Source organism: Argentina silus (assembly GCF_951799395.1).
Source record: "Argentina silus genome assembly, chromosome: 4".
Taxonomy (NCBI): Eukaryota; Metazoa; Chordata; class Actinopteri; order Argentiniformes; family Argentinidae; genus Argentina; species Argentina silus.
The window spans coordinates 5,442,964-5,466,565 of record NC_139658.1 but is presented as its reverse complement, the minus strand read 5'-3'; the positions used below and the strand labels follow the sequence as shown (position 1 = coordinate 5,466,565).

General features: G+C 40.2%; 3 protein-coding genes across 4 annotated transcripts; 1 reads left to right on the top strand and 2 right to left on the bottom strand.

Annotated features, from left to right (window-relative positions):
• Window positions 1-1,988: 1,988 nt before the first annotated feature.
• On the top strand, window positions 1,989-7,936 carry tgfa (transforming growth factor, alpha; the record flags this gene model as incomplete). The annotated part of the gene is made up of 6 exons (XM_083667637.1): window positions 1,989-2,031; window positions 3,247-3,390; window positions 5,480-5,594; window positions 6,286-6,435; window positions 6,602-6,711; window positions 7,929-7,936. 6 exons carry the CDS (start codon window positions 1,989-1,991, stop codon window positions 7,934-7,936), a joined length of 570 nt encoding a protein of 189 aa, XP_083523763.1.
• A 4,949-nt stretch (window positions 7,937-12,885) lies between these two features.
• Window positions 12,886-14,916, bottom strand: hdhd3 (haloacid dehalogenase-like hydrolase domain containing 3). Of its 2 annotated transcripts, XM_083668812.1 has the most exons (3): window positions 14,890-14,916; window positions 14,133-14,485; window positions 12,886-13,756 (listed from the first exon to the last, which is right to left on the bottom strand). In XM_083668812.1, exons 2-3 carry the CDS (start codon window positions 14,460-14,462, stop codon window positions 13,355-13,357), a joined length of 732 nt encoding a protein of 243 aa, XP_083524938.1. In that variant the 5' UTR covers window positions 14,463-14,485; window positions 14,890-14,916; the 3' UTR covers window positions 12,886-13,354. The 2 variants fall into 2 exon arrangements, with proteins under 2 accessions (XP_083524938.1, XP_083524937.1); XM_083668811.1 differs by having other exon boundaries at window positions 14,133-14,916.
• A 312-nt stretch (window positions 14,917-15,228) lies between these two features.
• Window positions 15,229-19,305, bottom strand: trub2 (TruB pseudouridine (psi) synthase family member 2). Its single transcript, XM_083668806.1, has 8 exons — window positions 19,054-19,305; window positions 18,815-18,949; window positions 17,141-17,215; window positions 16,921-16,982; window positions 16,755-16,836; window positions 16,561-16,633; window positions 16,312-16,448; window positions 15,229-15,980 (listed from the first exon to the last, which is right to left on the bottom strand). The coding sequence occupies exons 1-8, from the start codon at window positions 19,169-19,171 to the stop codon at window positions 15,649-15,651; spliced, it is 1,014 nt and encodes a 337-aa protein (XP_083524932.1). The 5' UTR covers window positions 19,172-19,305; the 3' UTR covers window positions 15,229-15,648.
• Between the last annotated feature and the right edge of the window lie 4,297 nt (window positions 19,306-23,602).

Sequence of the window (23,602 nt, the reverse complement as noted above, 5' to 3'; positions counted from 1 at the left end):
CTGGCAAACAAAATGTTGCAACAAGAAGTAAGCATTACCCCCCCCTCCCAACCCTAACCCTAACCCTAACCCTAACCCTAACCCTAACCCTAACCCTAACCCTTTCTGCATGCACGATTAGAAGAGGTAAATATTTATTTCAATCTCCTTCCCTGAACGCTACTGATTAAACATAGTCATTACGACAATTACAAAGCTTTTAGAAAGCTTGAATGTTACATACTAGACCTTTAAAGAGGGTCTGGTGAAACCTCAAGAGAGTGTGATCTGGAATTGAGCCTTATATGAGGATGGTAGGTGTGTAATGATGACTCTCCAGGGTCTAACATAAAACGTTAACATAAAAGCAAACGTTTGTAGACGGATTTATATTAATATCAGTTTCCACATGAAGGTTTGGCAAAAACTTTTTTAACATTTTGTTATTAGCAAAACATATCTAATATTGATAATCTGACTGCAATGTAATTATCACTATGTGCAAAGAATTGTTGAGTTTGTGCTGAATTAGTGCAAGAACGGTCAAATAGAATGAATGAAGTGAGGCTTTAATAATACTGTATACTTATACAACTACTGTATTACAAGGCGAATACTTCATAGAGAAAAGTTACATCCTAATAGAGAGAGATAGATAGATGACCACTGGTCATTCAAAACAATGCTACTCACAACATGATGATAACCTCACAACAGCTTTTCCTTGACCTTTGGCTTTTATATCACCCTAAAACCACAGTATTTAAATTAGGAGCTGTTGATAAGGAGACCCAACCACAATCGATCTTATTACATCCAAACTGATGACATCACAGCTTTGACACCTCAAGACATTCCACCGAGCTCACAGACATTTTCCTTCCGGGGATGGTAAACTTCTGCACTATATTGAAATTCTGCCACTATAAGTTCACAGAGCTCATTCAAGAATCCATCCATCAGTGATCTCACCTGATGTGTGAATTTATAATACCTTTTTTAATACTTTTTTTTGTTTTTTTTTGTTACCTATTTCGTAGTCGGCCTATCTGTAGCAACATTTCCATTGACCAGTTATGTCACAGGGAATTGTTTTGATGATCTGAGTGTGCAACTACTGCAGAGAAAATGTAATTGCCTTTCACAGATATAATTAGAACATTTAACAATATGCAATTTGCAGATATGAATTTTGGATACTGATGCCCTAGTGGTAAACAACTGAGCCACTACTCAATTGAGATATGAGAAAATCTGAAAGCTGGTCATTTGAAGATTGAGTTATCATAATGAAATTCTTGTGATAAGTGTAATTTTACACTAAAAACAAGCTATTTTTGGCCGTTGGAAGTGTGCCATCATAGAGCCGAGAGAGTTATGTTGAGAATGTAATGATGGGTGGTGATGTGAGTTAAGTCATTCATGTCTCTCTCTCTCTCTCTCTCTCTCTCTCTCTCTCTCTCTCTCTCTCTCTCTCTCTCTCTCTCTCTCTCTCTCTCTCTCTCTCTCTCTCTCTCTCTCTCTCTCTCTCTCTCTCTCTCTCTCTCTCTCTCATTAGGCTGCATGCTTCCCGCAATCGAAATGACTACTACTGACTGGACTGCGGTGGGAAGGAGTTGCTCGTATAGTTGTAAACGCATAGATTTAAAGACCTCTCTCTGTCTGAGAGAAATTAATTGATACGAACTCGATGATGATTTGTTAGCTTACATCTTAATGATGACTTGTCAGGAGGCGCTAAGGCTGTACCACGCATGCACATGGCATTGGCTGATGTTAATCAAGTAGCCTAAATTACTGAACAGGTCCCACTGGCACGGTTCGATATCTGGCAAACGACAATTCTTCAGTAAAGTAAAATCAAGTTTATGTGATGGAAGTCGGATTTATATTTCGTTTGAATAATTTTCTTTCTCCTGACTGATGCGTGCGTGCACACATGTTTATGTACTGAAGCAGAGAACGCTCGCATTTCCGTGGATTACCTTGAACAAACATAAGAACGCATGATGATGAATCGGGTGCTTTGGGATGCGATCTTTCTCATAACTGGTGAGTCCAATTTTTAACTCTTTATCTTTAAACGCTCTTGTGGTAATTTGATCAAGTCTTTGGTCGTGTACGGGCAATGGAGAGGACACTATCAGCGTACGTCAATACATGATAGGCACTAAGTACATGGTAGGCTAAATTAATATTCATACTAAGATTAAGCTGAGATCATGCAGCATTGTATGGCAATATGCTATTACATCAAACCCGATATGTGGGTTTTGCGGGTAGACTTGAATTGGATGTTCTTTTGCTGCGAGAAAGTATGTGTACTTTTCATTAACACCTTTTTTTCTTATTGATTACATTAACATATACATGAACATGTCTACTCGTAGTCTACTTCAAGAGGAATGTTTCTACTCTGATAGAGATCCCAGTCCCTTTTTGCGTCTTGTTGGCCCTCTTGTCCCAATTTGTGAATTTTGAAATTGAGTAGCTCAGAATATGAAATTGTTTCATTTAAAGACGAAGATGGGCATTACTGAGTCATTCAACTGTTTTTATTTTATAGCGTGCGCATGCAGACCATCTAGGCTATTTATAGTCTTGTAATGGTCTCATCCTTTTAGCGGTGGATGCTTGACCCAGCTACTTTTTGTTGGCTGGTCAGTCACTCAGTGAGGTGCTTTGACGCAGCATAGGCTTCAATAACTCTGTGCTTTTGTAATTTGCTTTGTCCTTGGCGTTGATAGCAGCTTCCTTTTGACTGATGAATTTCTTCCTCTTCTTCCACCTCGTCACCAACTGACATTGACTTTTGTGTACTCTTGCAGGCTGTCTGTGACTTGAACCATGTATGGCAATGCATGTTTTCACCCATACTGCATCACTTTAGCCATGTGTGTGTGTGAATATTTGTACTGTGAGAGCTAAATTAAGACTAATTCAACTTAGTCTGAATATAGACCCATTATTTTGTGTCCATCCGTTTATCCTAATGCAACACAAGCAATGCAACACAAGCTGATAAGAAGAGCTTGAACAATAATGACGTAAAGGGCTCCCATTTTTGTTATTATTATATGTTGGTAAATGGGGTTAAATGAATCTCATTCTATTTAGTAGAACATTAATAATTTATTATTCATCCATTATTACAAATGAACTTAAAGCCATATAATCAATTCTCCATTGCTCTTTTCAATCGTTTCATTGTCTCTGATTCTCTTTGAGCATCGTATTGAAATGTATTTATTTTGTTTCATCCAATAGGATCCCTCTTCAGCTATGGAAGGGGGCAGGAGAATTCTACTATTGCTACCACTCCTCCTGTCACTACCAGCACTGTTACAACCTCCTCTACCACCAGTACTTCTACCACCACCACCACCACCACTACTACCCTTCCAGTTAAAAGTATGTTTTTTCCCAAACAAGCTGTGTGCATTCTGAAGACCATGTAAATGCCTTAAAACCACTCTACACTAACGACTGGAGCCACCTTAGTTTTGTTTAGTGTTGTTTATTTGACAGTAATTGTTGAACATTTATTTTAAAAGCAAGCACACATAATGCAAAAACCTACATGTATATTAATCAAATCTTTATGATATTACACAATAAAGTTTAATACCTTTTTACATTGTGTTCCTCATTAAGGCAATTTTGCTCAGCAAGATTGATTATACAGTTAATTACAGCATGGCAAGTGAGATATAAAAAAACCCATCTGTTTTAATCATTTACAGTTAACATTGAATCGGCAAGAGGAAATGATTAAGAGGGCACATAACTCATGGGCCAATTTTTGACCTTCTTTTTGAAGGCTGAAATCAAGTATTTTTTATGGGTAAAGTCAGCTCATTACATTCGGAGGCTCCTGAATACAAGAATGTGCCTTTCCCAGCCATACTCCTGAACTTGTACAATCACACATTAGCAACACCAGCTCTGGTGTTGTGGTTGTGTGTTTCTCTGATATGGGGAAAGGCCTGACAAGGGAGAGAGAATTTTCTTTCCTGAAAAGAAAAATGGTAACAAAGAGCTACTTATACTTTACAAATACACATACTGTATGCCATAAGACACTGGTGCATGTTGACAAATGAAAGACAGTAAAAGAAATTCCCATAAATCTATTACTCTCAGCTTGTAAGGAACAGTTTCTCTTGTAAAGATGACAAACAATAATGAAGAGAATATCCAGAAATTCCCAGGCAAAAATCTGTCATTATGGCACCATCTAAAATCCTGAAATGCCCTAATGGCTGATTTCCTCCTGACTGTTATCCTCGACTGACTGCCAAAATCACATGGAGAGAGGAGCTGCTAGGGCAGATGCCTCAGGGAGAACAGAGGGCTTTTACAGGGTCTGAAAGGAAGGGACAATGCATGTAGGCTGGAATCCAAAAGACCATTTACCATTGGAATGGAGTTTGTGACTGCTGTAATGCAGCCATCTATCTGTCTGTCCATCCTCCTCTCGTTGAATGCCACATTGTGACATCTGTTTTGGCTGCCAGAAAAAAGATACAGAGACTTTTGTTTGGGCCAGTCAGGTTGGAATTTTTCTCTGACTGTACAGAAATTTGCTGCGTTGCTTTCAACTCAATTTAAGATACACATTTTACGTCTGTAATTCTGTTACCGTGGTCTTCCTGCCCCCCTTCGGCTATTCCGATATATAATGTTAATTTGGGGAGTTTTATTCTGTTAGTCTTGTATAATTTTTTTGCCATAAATCATGCGTTTGTTGGAGTGAAAAGGGGAGATGTTGAATAGAGGTGGTTGAGAGAAAGGGTTTTAGTTCCTGCGGGGATGTGCTCTCTCCTGAGCTCTAATGGGGTTGATGGACAGTTGTTTTTGTTTGTCACACCGGGAATTTGGTTGGACCTTCATGCAGCACCTCCTAATGCACGGCTGTCCCTCCCAGGGACTGTCCTTGACATAAGCCAGGACAAAAACCCAGTCAGAGGTAACAAAAAGCCTTGGTTGTCTCCGGTCCCTCGGGAACTCCAACAGGCGTGGGAGTCGTCTTTGAGACCTTGATGTCATTCCACGTATCCAGAGACTATTGGGCTATTTTAAATCTTTGAAACTGACCTTTGCTGTTTAGGTAACAGCATTTGGAGCATTTGTATGTATGGTACAGTAAAAGCTATCGGAACACTTACACTTCCAGTGAATATTTTGGGACCTACATTTTAGAAAGTATGTATTGCATATCAGTAGGCATAGGTAATGGGAAATCATTCCTGAAATTTTTATCTATTCCATTATTGCCTTTCAATCAATAACTAACATTGGCCAGTGGAGCAAATTGATTCTCCAATCAATAACTGTGAGGAATTACTTTACATGCTACAGTATAACACAATAAATGCAATAATACAGTCTGGCCCATAAGACATTTTGCCGATCTACACTAGAGCACTAACACCTTATCCCGGTCTTGTGGTCCTATGAGAAATTCCCTTACATGTCTCTCACTCTCTCTTTCTCTCAGAGTTTGTGGCAGCAGCCGTTCGCTCTCATTTCGATGATTGTCCAGACTCCCACAGCCATTTCTGTTTTCATGGCACCTGTCGCTTCCTGATACTGGAGGAGACTCCTGCATGTGTGTAAGTGTAACCTCATGTCCTGTACAGAACATGAATGGATCATCACGGTCTCATCCTCTCCTCCATGGGCTCTTGGTCTCTATCTGCCTGTCCTCTGTTCTCTATCTGTTGGTCCTCTCTCCCTCCTCTCTCTCTTTCTCTCTCTCTGTCAGTCTTTGACGATAAAATTGAAATTGCGTTTTAAAATTACCTGTTTTATTCTATACATTTGAGATAATATTTGGAAAGATATGATTTTGTGAGCTGTACTTTGGTAGTGAGGGCTGGTGAGCTGGCGTGAGTTGACCTGTGACCTCCAGTATACTGAGCATTTATTAGGGTTGCTCTAAAGTTTCTTAGGTAAGTTTCTTACCTTGGTTTTAGACCAATGTGTGGCTGTGATTGCCAAATAACCTTTATTCGCTCCAACCAGGGCAGTGATGCCAGAACAAAAAGTGTGTGTAGGTTCCCATCTGTCAGGGCTCTGTGTGTGCACTGATTTGTTTCAGTTCATAGAGCTGGTCCCTAACCCTAACCCTTTTTGCATGTTTATAATACAAATAAGTTTATGTTAATTATCAATGGTATCTAATTGATTTATATCAAGGACTGAGATGAATATCAGTACCTATTCTACCTGAAACTATCCCATTTGATTACATCTTTGTCATTATAGACAATCCATGTCCTTTCTTCCCTCCGTGTGGGGCAGGTGTCACCCTGGCTTCGTTGGGATGAGGTGCGAGCATGCAGACCTGCTAGCTGTAGTAGCCACCAATCACAGGCAACAGACTGTTGCCACGGTGCTGGTGCTATGTGTGATTGGCAGTGTTCTGACAATGCTGCTCTGCACCCTTTTACAGTAAGTAGACTACTGTACATTGCACATATTAATTATTATACAATTTCTATAGTGCACTTAATTTTTTCTTAACCCACAAGTGCACCATGATCTTACAAGACATCTGTGTCATTACATAGTTGATTAACAATGTTTTACCTTGACATGTTTGTCTTTTCTCTCTCAGTTGTTGGTGTAGACGGAATGATCATAGGCGGAGCCAGGCACTTCACTGTGTCCCGGAGAAACATGGTAGTGTGCTGAAGAGCCGAGCATCCTGCTGTCACTCTGAAAGTGGTACTTCAAATAATTGTTCACTTCTCCTGAGTTTGTCTTTGTTGCGCAGTCCCTTTCTCATGTGTGAAATTGGAAGTCATAGTCTAATTACACCAGTCAGCAGGAGGGTATTATCTTATCAACCCTATAGGTTAATTATGAGCCTGAGGGGCTGTGTTAATAGCCTACTGTTACTGTGTCATGTCTTCCGAAGCCTCTCTCCCAGTGCATAGGACCCGACTGGCTTTATCATTACAGTAGAGGTATTTTGCTGGTTAATGTCATATGTGGAAGGCATTGAGGTGTTTCTGAAACGACTGCTAATTTATTCTGTATATCCTGTGCTTTACATTAATTCCCACATAACTTTCTAGCTTGAACAAGGTCGGTTACAAAGGCACAATAGAGGGACGTCATGAAGACCGCATGATATATTATGTCCAACAATATGTTCTGTTCACAATAGCAGTGTGGGGCTTTTATTTTGACACCTGTTATCTGGCATTGTTCTAAATACATATTATTGGCTTGTGAGTTAAGAGCAAGGGCTTGTGGGAATATTCTAATAAGTCTCGTGGTGTTGTTGAGAGTGGACGTATGTCTGTCTCCCTGTTTGTGCCTGCATAAAGCCCCGGCCACACTAGTTCGTTATATCCATTCATTATAGATTGAGCCAATGGTTTCTTTCTGGGAGGCATCCGTTGATGGACAACGGAGATGACAAGTGTCTGTTTGAATGTTGAAGGAGTTGAACTTTTCACAGTCCATTCGTCCATTTAGCCAATTAGAAACAAGGTTTCTTATGGAGTTGCTAGGCTGCATTGTTCAGTTACTAGGTTGTTTCAAAAGTAAGGTTGTTTATGCAGCATCTGATATTAAAACCTTAAGTCAACTCCTGAAGTCACAGTGCCTAGGTATCGTCATTCTTTATCATCTGCCCTACAGGAGGATTATTTGGCTTAGACCTATTAGTTACAATACATTTATTCAAAGCAACTCACATTCTTAACACAAGGTATCATTGCGTCGTATTTTGTGTTGAATGTGTTGTAGATGGCCAACTGTAGCTTTTTTGGTAGGATTATGTGTTCTATTTTAGGCTAGATCATGTGGTCAAATATTTCAGGGCTTCCAGTCAACTGTCCTCCATAGGAGTCTCTCCAAATGTTTCATTGAATAATCATGGGTTATTTCATTACTCTCATTGAAATATGTCTCTCTTATCATTTCCTCCTCAGTGGTTTGAGAGGGAAATTCCTGCTTGGAACTCCAGTGTTTGCACGATGGACTGCCTTCTCTCTTCATCAGTCCATTCAACCCCCATGCCTGCTGGGATTCTTATGGACTTCACCCAAGATGGTCATCTGATATCTGGATAATACAGACCATTAGACTGAGAGGAAGGGAGCAGGACCCTGTACGCTCCTGCATCTGTCACCAAGCCACAGAAGGGCAATTTGATTTGTGAGTCCAATGGCTTATTTACACTGACTGGATTTTGAGAGCTTGCGAATACTTGGAACGCCATGATCTCACAATTTGACTGTTGAGAGGAGAGTGCTCAGGATCACAGAACTCTTTGAATCCTGAGTGGAGGAATATGAGGAATCAGATCCTTAATGGTGAGAGCTCAGTGTGTCATTATGATAATGATTGCTGGCCTAAGGAATGACCAAGAGCACCTATGATGACAAAGAGAGATGAAGACATTTGAAAACAAGGCAGCATCCTAAGGGGATGTTGACCAAGAAAAATACATTATTTATTTCAGAATGAGGGCTAACCTTTTTTGATTCACTCAAAGTCAGAGGACCTCAAATTTCCCCATTTTTGTCTTTTAAATATCTTACACACTTTGATCAGAACTAAACAAGCACTGAGATTTTTAAGAAATAACGGTGGGGCAAATTAATGCTTTAGAAGAGTTTTAGTGTCTGTTTTTAAGCAAGGGATACGAACACATTTCACCTTACAAAAATGGGAGAATGTTAGTAGGACTGACTTTTTAGACCCATTTGTGGATAAATGACCTACATGGGTTAGGGTTAGGGTTAGGGTTAGGGTTATATACTGGATGTACAGGACTATGATCCCTATCCCATAATTATGTTTGGATATGCATGCAAAATATAATAATTAAGACTCTCAATTATGACTGACACATTGCCAATGTATTTATCTTGGTATATCAAGTAATAACTTTCCTTAACAATAGCATTTTACCTGTTATTACAGAGACTTTCTATGGTTGTGGAGAGATTGTAACAAATCTATGTACAGAGACAAGGGGTCATAAGCTTTGGAGTGAAGAGATCATGATTGTCAAAGGATTGCATTGAACCTGCATTGTAGTGTTTTATCATTTGTGTTTTTTCCATTCTGCAAATAACCTGAAACAACATTTCTTATGCCTCAAAGGTTTATAATCTATTTGTTGCACACAACTTACTATATGGTGTTCCGACACTTCTTTATGCACATGCATGTTACTGGCAACATTGGAACAAGAACAAGGAAAATCTTGGCTGGCAAGAGGAAGTTAACTTATTCCAGACGTACACTTCTTTGAATGGTAATTTGTTATCTTACACTTCTCTGTGAGTGTGCTCACTTTTCAGAGCACAGTTCTGCACTTAATTTGTGTTCACTTGTTGTGAAGGTACACTTAAAATGGGTTCATGTGTGACCAATGCCAAATAACTTGATTCTTACATGAATCTGATTGAGCACTGTTACACAGACACATGCAGTAAGCACCAGTTCTAGTGCACCTATGCATGCACGCACCGAAGCCACTATGGTTCTATTTAAAAACATATGTAAGAACACAATATTTATGATGTTATCGCACCCCACCATTATGCACAAAACAGCTTTTCGCTAGAAGGAGTTTTAAAGCCTTGTCATTCTGTCTGGTTTGAAATTCAACACTTTTTATTGGGAAGGAGAAAACATTCCTTTTAGGAAGTTATTGAATTGTTAAACCCAGTACTTATACACAAGTGCTTTGATGCAAGCCAAGGTGTCTGAGTACAAAATGGTGAGAGTAGAGCTCTGAAAGGTATCAATGGAAAGAAAATGTTGACAGTTCATGTAAATGCATACAGAAGAGTGGCCAGAGATAATTCGGGTGAAGATGAGAGAATAGGTTTGAGAATCAGATTTGATACAGTATGTTTATTTATTTGATTCAGAGATTTTGGCTATGCGAAATCATATCATCCATATTTCAATTGGATTACATGGTCTGTAGTCAAAAATAATATTCAACATTGATAAATGTATGAAACTTTCAGGTTTATGGAGAAAAAAAAAGGGCGAAGGAAAATTGTATTGTGTGTGTGGGGGGGGTGTAAAATAAACATGACAACTTGATGTTTAGGATTGAGAACAGGGCTTGGCAACTCTATTTTGCATTGTATTGTGAAAGTGTTGTTGTTTACAAACCTAAATACAACAGTTAAAGTGTTGGGGATATTACTTACATCTTTTTTTTCTTTCTTTTAAAAAAAAAAAAAATCTGTTATAAAATGTAACCTTTGAGATCATGGATTACAGTTAAAATTGATGTAAGCATGGAAAACATATCTACTGTACCCAACAATGGAAATTATACAAATGACATGTAATATATAATGTGCTCTCATTATGTTTTTGCTGAGGAGAACGTGGTGTGTGTGTGTGTGTGTGTGTGTGTGTGTGTGTGTGTGTGTGTGTGTGTGTGTTTGTGTTTGGCTTAATCTTTGGCTTAATCTTAATCAACAGCAGAATTTTGCCAGATATTCACTCGTGAACTAACCAGTTGTACAATGTTGTAATGTCCTTGACTTGTTTGTTTGTTTGTTTATATGTTTGTTTTTCAATGAAGACTGAAGTCTGCAAAAAGTGGTTCCTTGCTGTTTTCTGTTGCATACTGTACATCCCATGGCACCCTACACCACAGTATGCCTCCCTTTTATCTGACCCACTTTGTGTTCCCCACTTGACTTTCTCTTGTCCCTTAGGGGACAGTATTTCCCCATATTCTGTCCATCCTGTGCCTCCTCCTTTGTCTTTCACTTCTCCAGTGATCTTCTTTCTTTAAAGCTCTCAATCCATCTATTTTTTCCTTCCCCTGAATATTTCAAGAGGCAGAAATGCAAACATAAACACTCAAAACCCCAGGCACAGTTGAACAAAGAGCCTCCCTCTTGAGTGCTTTTTTTAGCTGAGGGAAAGGTTTTATCATTCTGTTTACTTACTTGGCTATTTATTTATTTGTTTGCTTGTCCCTTTTGTGGGAGTAGATTTTCCAATGTGTTAGTGAAGTCAGAGCAGAAACTATCTCTCTGCATGTATCTTTTGCTTCTACCCTTCAATCTCTCTATCATGAGCTACATTTTGTTTCCCAATCCCATTATGTTTTCAATTGGATTTCTGTGGAGCCCTTTAGAGCCGTCTGGCTGAGCTACTAAAGCCAGCTTTGAATTAAGAAGCTCTTGTGGGGGTATCCCCAAAGATACACAAAAGGCTTAGTGTTTGAGGGAGAGAAAGGAGGATAGAGGGGAAAAGATAGAAACGGAAAGACCAACCAAAACCAAGATCGAATTCACCTGTCATGGCACTAAATGCTAGCTATTTTGTTGAATTTCAGGAGTCTTTCTTCTACCATGGACAATCAAACTCAAGGTTTAAACTTCTGACCTTCTCCATTTCCAGTAAAGGACATCAGACCAATTTTGAGATTTCAATTTCAATGCTTTGGAGCCTTCCTCTCTCAATGTTGGCTGTTCTCTCGTCCCCTCTGATCCTAACCCAACATTCCCAGTATCTGCCTCTGACCAGATGGTTGGAAATAAAGAGTATTAGGGTTAAGTGATCCCGCCTTCTTCTCAGCTTTGCATTCCCTCACTCCCTCTGACATCACTGCTGAATCACAGCATCATTAAGAACACTGAAAAACCAAATGATATCTGCACTCAACAGAAATACTCTTTAATGGTGTATTTCTTTGTAAGGGATCTGCAGTTCTGCTGTAAGGGCTTAACTCATCCATTCAGTGTGTATGGTCAAAACTAGGCGTCATCTCGTGCCTTATGTCACTATATCCTCCTGCACTGACCACTGACTGCAGTTCATGAGACATGTGCTCGCCCAGTGAGCACTGCAGTGAAATAACGTCTCCGTTTTACAATGCAAGATATACTGGTCTTTCTTGAGAGGCCATTTGGCTGGGGACTATGGAGCCCCCCCCTCCCTCCCCTTACCAATATGCATACACCCAGAGGGCACACACATTTTGTGGTGGGATTTTGAGGCTGCATAGAAGATAAAGAGCATTCTATGGCACTACATGAAATGTGTTAGGGTTTGTGTGTAGGCTCTGATCCATGTTTTTGTTAGACATTCCCTATAGATGGCTGATAGGGGAGCTGTTCTGAAGCCACCATCCACAATATTAGGACAACAATCCTCCATAAGAATGAATGGGAATACAGTTTTTTTTCAATGTAATGTTTTAATGATAGTAAGGAAGTATTTCTTGTTTATTTGTCGTGGGGACACTTTTATCATAAGTATTTATTTCTGTTCAGAAATCACACAATGTAATTTCTGTTAAAAGTATGAATTAAGGTGTAAGAGAAGATGCTTGGAAAAAAAAAACCCTGACAGACTCAAAACCCTGACAGAAGGCGCACCAAGATTGCTGTAGTGGCTTCACAGCCTCTCATTAGCAAATGTACAGCGTGAGCAATCTAGTGTATAGGCCTACATCATTGGCAAGGCTAGACGTTTCTTAAAAGTAATAAGTCATCTGTTCTTATGGCGCCACTTGCAACGTCGCAGCTATCCGAGTAGAACTAGTCGGCCTTGCGCAGGTCACAAAATGTTGTCATGCGTCCCGTGTTTTTTTTGTTTTGTTTTGACAGGGCAATAAACGAGCAGGGAACGTGCGAAATTCACTTAAATTTACACAGCAAATCATTATCCCCGCACAAGTTCATAGTTAAGTGAGTTTCGCACGTTATCCCTGTCAATTTCTTACTGTCTCAATAGCCTCGTTCCCAGACACGTGCGCTATACCCTGGGGACGAGGTTACTGTCTAACGTCAGATAATACATAGGAAAGTGTCTGATTTAATTCAGATTTTCGCTTCCTTGTTTCTTGGAAAGAAATACGAGGCGCATGAAAACATTTTGTGACATTTTTATTGAATTTACATCATGCATTATGGTGTCAACTTGACATACATTTACAACAATAATAATCACAACAGTAATTAACATTAGATACTCTAAAGATAAAAGTGCAATTGACAATTGACCTTGAAATTGTCCTGGACAACTGACGGTTAATCCCCCCCCAAAAATCATTGTCAGTAGTCAAAAAATACAATATCTAACATCTCTTCTTTATATAGTCAAAAGTTATACATATATTGTATAGATTTATTTCTAAGTCATATATAAATATATACGTATAAGTCATTAATGAGTTTTGCTGGAAAACCAGTGATTGTTAATAGGTACTTTGCATCAGAGAAAGAGTGGGACTCCTGTTCTAAAAGTACCGTATATTGCGCTTCACCCACTTAAGTGAACTGTCATAATTCTGTAAAATATTGGTCAAAATCACATTTTACTTACTAATTAACTGAACAAGTATTGGGTCTAATGGGTTTATTTAATGTGAGTCCATTCTTTGCTTAAGGTAAATTGGTAGCTCCTCCAGGGAGCTCAGTCGATGCTGTGGCGAAACATCTGGGTGGCGATCCTTGCCATGTCTATCCAACAGATACCCGTGGATGCCCAGGGACCGAGAGGTGAGGTAATCATAGGCATAGTGGTCCCCAATATGAGCTACACTAGCTGCTGGCACGCCACATTTCTGTAGTGCCTGGTCAAAGATGACTGGATTGGGCTTGGCTACACCAGCTTCCTCCGACGTCACCAGGAAGCTGAAGTGGGACAACAGGCCACAGCCACGTAAAATCTCCTCTAGACGATTGTCAAAGTTGGATACCACACCCAGCTTCAGTCCCAGGGAGGAACAGCTCTCAAGGGCCTTCACTGAGTCTGGAAATACCTGAGGAGGATACAAGAGATTCATTTAACATTGTGCCTAACAATTGTGACTCACATTGTGACTAACTATTCCACATAGGGCCTATTGTCTCAGGCTATTAACACTGAATGCAGCTACTGCCAGACTAGCCTCAAACTACTGTCTCAATGTAGTAGTAGCCTAAGTGAATGCAAGGGGGATGACATAAACAGTAACTAGCTATGAAACCTCTACTCTTTGAGAGCTACAGGATGAGGTAGATTTTGGTCAAGCCCAGACCAGCTGATTATCAGAATCAGGTATTTTGGAGCTGGTCTGAAACAAAAGACTTCATACCCCCTGTAGCACTCTGAGAAATGTTGGCCACCTCTGGATTAAGTAAACATGGTCCCCTTACCTCCCAGTTGTCTGGGCTGCAGAAGTTATGATACAGGTTGTGTGCCAGTCTGTCCAGCAAAGCTGGGTCCTGTACTCTGCACTGGGAGAAGGTGTTCCGCACCACCCCCACCCACCAGGCCTGTCCACCAAGGCGCTGAGCAGTGCCATAGTTGGGGTAGAGGCTGGAGTACTTGCGGTAGGCATGGTGGAAGGCAGCCTCCACCTCCTCAGCATCGAGGCTCAAACCAGATCGCTCAGCCTCCTGGCAGTACTGCTCCCCCACAGACCTCCGCACCTTCAGGAGAGTGTCTTTGACATCCCAAAGCACCCAGCGCAATGGCACACGCATGCCACCTGCTATAAACACACCACCTATTGCAATACCAGAATGAACAGTGTCATGTGCTTGACTTATAAGACTACATTTGACATCTAGCAATGAATGCAGCATGCCTCTCCACTGTACAAACTCATGACCTTAAAATGCTCGCAAGTTCTATAGAAAACACCTCTAATGCACAACATCAAGCACAATACAGGATGAGAACCAGAGCACAATCAAGGTTTAGAATGTCCACTCGTTTGCTTGTCGTTGCTATGAATAACTCAATGGAGCTGGTAATTATTATGGGGAAGAGGCTACTAATGGCTAAACCGACGTACGTCAGGGGGCAGCCGCAGGTTAGGTTAGTTTACACACGTTCATCATGCCTGATACTTTTTAACAATAACAGATTAACAGTTAGATAATATGGTTAGATTTGTCACTCCCGTACCTGACGTCTTGGACGCTACAATGTCACAATCTGCGCTGCTACGTCCTGTGGTAGCGGTGCAGTATGACAACAAATCCGTACGGAATCTCTTACTCAGAGGAAAGGTTCCAACCGATATTTCTATCTAGATTGTATAAATCAATAACATCAAAGTTTTATTGTGGATATTTAGGTTTCATTAGCATGGCGCCAACTATAGTTACAGATTGAGCGACCAAATCTATATTAGAACAGATTGTGAACTGATTGTGCCATGAACAATATGTAAAGAATACAGTAGTGGCTATATTGTCAGGACACTACGTTGACCGAACAGATTATTAAATTTAAAAAAAGAATTGCGACGGATATCAATGTATTCTACTATCAATGAATTACTATCTATAACACATTGCTTAGTAACAAAGTTTAACATTGACTTGTGCTGCCACCCAGTGGCGGAACTAAAGTGCTGTCCTGTTTTTCCAAAGTTTTTTTATGGCACAATTTACATTTTTAACATAAATTAATGACCAATAGATTCATTCTTCATTTTTATCACAGATTACCAAAACATTATCATAAATTGAGGACATTCTTTAATTTATATGGAATTGGCTGATAGTACATACAAACATGGAAACAACACTTATATGCACAGAAAAGCAAAAACGTGCACAAACGTCCACAAAGTCTAAAAGAGACCCAAAACAGTCAATTTAATGGATGATGCAGCAGGATTATTCTGGATCTATTCACAACAAGAGCCAAATGTTGAAGTCAATGTAGTGCGGTGACTGCTGCTCGTTCCTCCCCCCTCGCCTGCCTTTGACTGGCTGTGCCCGTGTCCACCTCCAGCAGCTCTGTGCTGGTTCTCTCTTTGTTGGTTCTCTTGGCGCGTTTGATAGCTTTTCTAGCAGAGTGGTACTGTTGGATGGCCTGCATGATATCAGGAGCCGTCCAGTGTTGGCGGGTCAAGGCTTCCGGCAGAGTGAAAGGCCCATCTCGTGTGCGACGTACTCCCTTACATACAGCTGTGCTGCGTAGTTCTAAGCCCACCTCATGCAGGATTTTGCACAAGTACCGCTGTGTTTCATTCAAACACTGCACCTCTGTAGGAGAAACACAAATTGAATCAACAAACTATCAGAGCATCAATTTGATAGAAATGTTTGGTTTTGATAGAAATGTCTGTTAAATGAAGTCCATGCACACGTGTTTAAGTAAATGTTTGCATTTCTATGAGTTTATGTGTAGGGGCCTGTGTCCATCCAAGCATGCGTATCGGAGGTAATGCATGAAACGGAATTAGGAATGGTATCAAACACGTGTTTAATACCATTCCTCATTCCATTCCATGCATTACCTCTGATACGCATGCTTGGATGGACACACCTCCACCAGCCTCCCCTGTGTTATACAGGTGAAACTGTCTGCAATTACCCAGGGTGAAGTGGGGTGGTTTGAAGTGTAAGCAGCGCAGGCCTATCATAATAGGGGGTGATTTCTTGTCTGGATGCAGTGCCCCCTCTGCAGCTCGCTCATAGGCTTCCTGGGAGCACATATCCACATTAGAGTGCCTGCAAGGAGAACCATGGTTATCCTACACTCTACCAGGCACTGAGAGTAACAACAGGCGATGCAGCATTCTGTCTCAATGAAGGACAAAGAGGAGTGAAGTGTTGCACATACACAAGCAGGGCCTTCTGATTGGATCCCTGCATCATGGCCAAGACTCTCTCCAGCTTGTCCCGTGTGATGTGATCTGGTGAAACATAAGAGGTGGTAATGAATTTAGTTAAGGCATTTCAAAAGTATACATGCTGTAAATTAAAGGCTTTTTGGAAGGTGTAAAATAAATAAATGAATAAAAAGAGTTGCATTACCATATGTGGATCTCTCTATGATGCTGCCTTTATGAGAAAAATTGTCTGTTGCCATACCAAATTCACCCTCCAATGTGTAATCCTGTAACACAATTCCAGCCCTGTTATGACCATTTCACTTTTAATCTTAATATTAACAAAAAATACAATATAAATGTATACTGACCCTGGTGACAGTTGATCTGTAGAGATCAGTGAGAGCCTTGTTTCCATGCCCAACCCCTAGAACTGAGGATAAAACAGATGTGAGGTACAAGCAAAAAGGCCACAAGTTATAACTGATATATGTGCAGTAATGCAGGCCCAGTGCCGTCTATGAACGCATATCTCTTTGCAGTAAGCTTTTGTTTTCTCTGAATGTGGACATATCTATCAGAAAACCACACCTAGAACTCCAGATGAGAATACATCCAGGCGATGTCCCACTCCTACACGTATTTGCTGGAACTCAGGTCCACTCACTTGAGTTGGAGAAAAAAAAAGAAAGAAAGAATGTCAGCACTGAAGGCGGGACATGAATTCTGCCCCCCTTCTTGAGATCCCGTCCCTTAATTGACTGTGATCTCTCTGTGATGTTTACAAGCCTTTGGAATGTGTTGATGCTGAGGTGTCATATGAATACGATTGATAGGATGAGGTCTGATTGGTTCTCCTTAAAAACAGCTCTTGATTTAAATACTATGGCTGGAAGCCAGGTATAAAACAGAATAAAACAGTTGAGGAACAGATTATCTCTCTTTGTTCTCTGATCAGATGTCCCAGCTGTTGATCTGTGAGTACCATATAGGCGACCATGTGGTCGTCATCTCTCTCTCTCTATCATTTAAGATGAGGGTAGAATGTAACATTTCTCTATGATGTATTTGCCTTGTAGTGATTGTCTATGTTGCTCTAAAACACAAACTCAATAATTCTTTGCACAGTGTTAATTAAATTACATGGAGTCAGATTATTAATATTAAGATATGCATTATTATTAACAATACATAGTCATAATTCCTTGCCAACCCTTCATATTGTAACTGCCAACCTATAAGGCCCTACAAGCACAAATATTTGATATGCATATAGCCAAAGATATGTTATAATTAGAAGATGGTTGAGTGGCTCAAAATCCAATGGTAGCCGTTCACCCCGGAAACTAGCAATGTAGCCACTGCAGGCATGCGCAGAGAGGTTTGTCAGTGATAGGTTTCATATTCCGTCATACAAATTTGTGTCCTTATTCTTAAACAGACTGCGGATGGAAATGGATGCTGAGCGAACCCTCTGGCTCCTTCTATCTCTGTGATAAAGCCTATTACTTTTATTATTTAGGCTGTTAGTAGGGCCATAACTACCATTGAGGACACGCACCTTTGTATTGTTAATCACAGACATACATATTCCATATTATATCTACTATATTCCCTTCTTTCATATGTAAATTACATCATTGGTCATAATACGCTATAAACGTCCATACTCCGACTACAGAATGTAGGCTTAGGTAAACATAACTGGAGTGATAATACTGATAATACTCATCATTTTTGGGGACAGGCAGCAGTTGGAGTGGTATATGATATTATTATTGACTGTAAATATTTAGCTTGAAAACGTCCTTAACCTTGTGGTGAATCGTTCAGTCAGTTCAGGGTGATTGTACTAACAGAAAGTGCAATTATGACCTGTAAGATGTATTACCTGGCAAACATAACCTTTGGGCAAATTACAAGTAAATGACTAAATATTGACTTTAAATATTTAGCTTGAAACTTTGTTAATTGGGGTGAAATAGTCCGTCGTGTCTCCAGTCATGTTTACACTCAGCAGTTTATGAGACGGGACTTCCGTAGCGTATTCAAATGATCCGATTGTGAGTTTGTGATAATGTAAATTCTGCAATTTACTTTATCGTGTTTTTCAATGAGCGCATTTATCTCTCTCGCGCGCTCTCTCTCTTTCCTGCCTACAAATAAGCGCAACGTTTGATTAAATGCGGCGCTACAGGTGAGGTCTCAACAACGCATTGACACATTTTAATAGGCCATTTTAGAGTGAACTTGAACATAGCCTACCCAGTGGGTGGTCGGTCAGCGATGGGACAGAGGCTGCAGAGAGGGTGAGCTCACTCGGACCCTCAACCCCGTAACTTGGCCCGGCCAGGAATTTGACATGGGGACGCGGATATGGAGGAGGGGCAGCGTTTATACCTGAGGTGAGGGAAGACACATGGGTAACATTGTAACAGAGTAACAAGAAAGGACTGCAAATCATCTGCAGAACATCAAGTTGACCGCAGCGGCATGCACATTACCTTTGAGGAGATTTGTCTCAATTGTATCCCGGACAAGTTTCCAATGGACCCCGGGTGGTTTGTATATGGAAAACAATCCTTCTAGTTTGCGAAACACACGAAGAGATGGCGTCGTCATAACGCTGGAGTTTCACAACTCTCTGATTGTTTTAAATCTCACATAAACATTTCCAAACTAACAATATTTAGTATCAAAGTCACCATTACATTGTTGATACTCTTACACCAGGCCATGTGCAGCTGTCATAAAATGCGCAAGTGCGAGGACAAATACGACACTTGGAACACTTCTCTCGGGCTCTGCTGCCACCTACTGTGCAGGAGTAGATTTACCAATATAAACTATTGGTAAATTATTCTGAATAAGGAAAACATTGACATGTTTATATGTTATGAACATTGACAATCGACAAGTCTGCAGTTGTGTGCAAAATCTTTCACCAGTTCATTTGTTACCAAGCTAAATACTGCATTAAGTACATGTATGGTTGTGAAAAATGCAATAAAACGAAATGTAACCAATTGCTTCTTCCTTCTTTAAGACTTTTGTGTGTGTGTGTGTGAGAGAGAGAGAGAGAGAGAGAGAGAGCGAACACACACACACACGCACACACACACAATTGAATGGAACATAGGTATTGTGTAAATAGAGACTGATCTGTAATTTTGATTAATTGTATTTGAACCTAACCCCTATAAATGCAAAACATGAGTCCCAGTGGTAAATGTATAATTGACTGTGACGGCTCACCATTGCTGTGGGCTTTGTATGGGAGGCACAGGACAGAGGTAGGCTATTGTCGGGGATCAGTCAGGGTGCAAAAGGGAGTCTGGAGAAAAGACATATGAGAGGGTGTTCACACAGGTGCTCCACGGCCAGAGGGTCATTGCCATGGAGATATACTTAACACTATGAAGCAAAAATGCAACAACTCCTAGGGCAACAGATTGCTGACATTCACTCATCAAGTTACATAATAATTTAATATCAAACTGATTTGATTATCAACTTTACAGTAGATGTACAATACATTGTTGCACTGTGGGTACTGTATAAAGATGAGTTATACTGTTATACTTTTTTTATTTCACCTTTATTTAACCCTTTATTTAACTTCAGTGGAGTGGGTAGAGAGTTGGCTGATTGAGTGGTAGAGAGTGGTAAGTTAAGAGTTGGTTAGTTAACTGTGTGAGAGTTTTTGGAGTTACAAAAGGCTTCATAGTTTAACAGTTTTAATAGGTATCAGAAAGCTTTTATCAGGGTTGATGAAGATTTTCTGGGTAGTTGAATGAAAGTGAGATAGGTTGGTTAGGTTGATTGACTGAATAAATGAATGGATAGATGAAAGAGAGGATGGATAGATGAGAGAGGGGAGGTAGAGAAAGATCAAAACAATTAAGAGGTTAATCCGCATGGGTTATAATGAGTGAAGCAGTAGTTACTGGTAAAAGGATGATGGCTAGGTATTTGAAAGGTTAGATGGCTATATGGTTGGAATGATAGGTAGTATGTTAGAAGGTCATAGAGAGAATGTTAGATAGATAGATAGATAGATAGATAGTGTCAAAAAATATGGAATTCCCTTGACCTGCAACGTCACCTGGTTCCAGACAGGTCTGTGTGGAATAATAATGTTCTGAAATGTACAGTTCGGTCCAGAAATATTTGGACAGTGACACCATTTTCATAATTTTGGCTCTGTATGCCACCACAATGGATTTGAAATGAAACAATTGAGATGCAATTGAAGTGCAGACTTTCAGGTTTAATTCAAGGGGTTGAACAAAAATATTGTGTGAAACGTTTAGGTATTGCAACCATTTTTATACCCAGTCCCCTATTTTCAGGGGCTCAAATGTAATTGGACAAATTAACATAATCATAAATAAAATGTTTATTTTTAATACTTCATCCTTTGCAGGCAATGACTTCATCCTTTGCAGGCAATGACTGCCTGAAGTCTGGACACCACCAAACCCATGGACATCCCCAATGCTGGGTTTCCTCTTTGTAATGCTTTGCCAGGCCTTTACTGCAGCTGTCTTCAGTTGTTGTTTGTTAGTGGGTCTTTCTGCCTTTAGTTTTGACTTCAGCAAGTGAAATGCATACTCGATCAGATTGAGATCAGGTGATTGACTCAGCCATTGCAGAATATTCAACTTCTTTGCCTTAAAAAACTCTTGGGTTGCTTTCGCAGTATGTTTTGGGTCATCTGTACTGTGAATTTGGCTGAATCTGAGCAGACAGTATATCCCTAAACACTTCAGAATTCATCCGGCTGCTTCTGTCTTCTGTCACATCATCAATAAACACTAGTGACCCAGTGCCATTGGAAGCCATGCATGCCCATGCCATCACACTGCCTCCACCGTGTTTTATAGATGATGTGGTATGCTTCGGACCATGAGCCGTTCCAAACCTTCTCCATACATTTTTCTTCCCATCATGCTGATACAGGTTGATCTTAGTTTCATCTGTCCAAAGAATGCTGTTCCAGAACTGGGCTGGCTTTTTTAGATGTTTTTTGGCAAAGTCTAATCTGGCCTTTCTATGAGGCTTATGAATGGTTTGCACCTTGTAGTGAACCCTCTGTATTTGCTCTCGTGAAGTCTTCTCTTTATGGTAGACTTGGATAATAATATGCCTACCTCCTGGAGAGTGTTCTTCACTTGGCTAGATGTTGTGAAGGGCTTTTTCTTTACCATGTGAAGGATCCTGCGATCATCTACCACTGTTGTCTTCCTTGGACATTCAGGCCTTTTTGTGTTGCCAAGCTCACCAGTGCGTTGTTTTTCTCTCAGAATGTATTAAACTGTTTATTTGGTGTGGTGGAAGTCTAGAATTTACCACTCTGTACTTTAGCTCTTCGGAGGTAAGAATCAAGAAACAAGTCCTGAGTAGTCACAATATATGAGTCCGGTATTTATTGCTTGCATTGAGAGCTCCTTTGACCACATGTTGTGCGTTCACAGCAACAGCTTTCAAATGCAAATGCCACACTTGGAATCAACTCAGACCTTTTACCTGCTTAATTGATAAAGAAATAACAAAGGAATAGCCCACATCTGTCCATGAAACTGCTTTTGAGTCAATTGTCCAATTACTTTTGGTCCCTTGAAAAAGAAGGGGCTACATATTAAAGAGCTGTAATTCCTAAACCCTTCCTCCAATATGGATGTGAATACCCTCAAATTAAAGCTGAGAGTCTGCACTTTGAGCCCATATTCATTATATAACTGTAACTTGAATATGTTTTGGTAAACAGCTAAAATAACAAATATTGTGTCAGAGTCCAAATATATATGGACCTAACTGTAATTGAATGTAACCATTAAAATATGTGGTTCTGGGTGGGTCTGTGTGGTGTAATGATGTTCTGAAGTAAAATCAAGTGTTACCAATAGGCTATACTAAATAGCTAATGATATAACATCAGTATTCGAATGTAACTAATAAAGTAACAGCAAATGTAACCATTCAAATATAACCAGTTCTGTACACACATAATGCTTGTGGGTCGCTTACCGAACAAAGCCAGAAAGAGAAAGCAGGGGAAACTGTGGGAAGTAGACGGTGAACAGCAGGGTTTATTTGACACCAGCCTAAGTATATCTTTAGAAACCTATTAGGGTAAGACCCTTTAGGCTGAGGATCTAACCCATTGGATGGTGGGCTGGTCCGGGGCTACTGTACAGGGCCTATTGCCGGAGACAATAGATAGATAGATAGATAGATAGATAGATAGATAGATAGTGTGGTGGAAGTCTAGGATTTACCACTCTGTACTTTAGCTCTTCGAAGGTAAGAATCAAGAAACAAGTCCTGAGTAGCCACAATATTTGAGTCCGGTATTTATTGTTTGCAAACAAGAGACAAGAGCGTAACAGCAGCCCAGCATAGATCCGGGGGTCCGTTCAGCGCAAGTCTGAAGAGACAATGATCAGGTTTGCCTTTTATACAGTTTGAACATAATAGTAGGGGCTGCCACGGCTACTGGCTGATGGGCTTGTGTTTACGTGAGAAAGGGTGGGAGAGAATGAACAATGGGGAGACTCTCTAACTGATCAATCAGCGCTTTCTTACTGATTAATTGCCGTTCAACATTTCACACCTATCGGCAGGATGCACCTGTCCCCCCATTATTGTTCTCTCTCACCACTCCCTCAGAGATCACCGCTGTTCATATGGTAGATCATACAGTGCTTCTCAGAACAATGGCTATAGAACCTTAGAGGTGTGGCAAGAGAAAATGTAATCACAGTAGTTACACAAGTTGTATCAGTCATATGAAAGTGTATAACCTGAAAATAGTTCTATGAATGTATTTTCCATGACAATAGATAGATAGATAGATAGATAGATAGATAGATAGATAGATAGATAGATAGATAGGATAAGCCGGGAGTAATTCTGTGGAGTGGGTAGAGGGTTAAGTGGTTGAGAGTGGCTTCAGTGGGGTAGAACTGGTAGCAAAGAGAGTGCATTCATTGTGTAATCATTCTAAGAATGTGTTCTGCAGGCTTCCTATTGTTCTTATTTAAGAGTCCT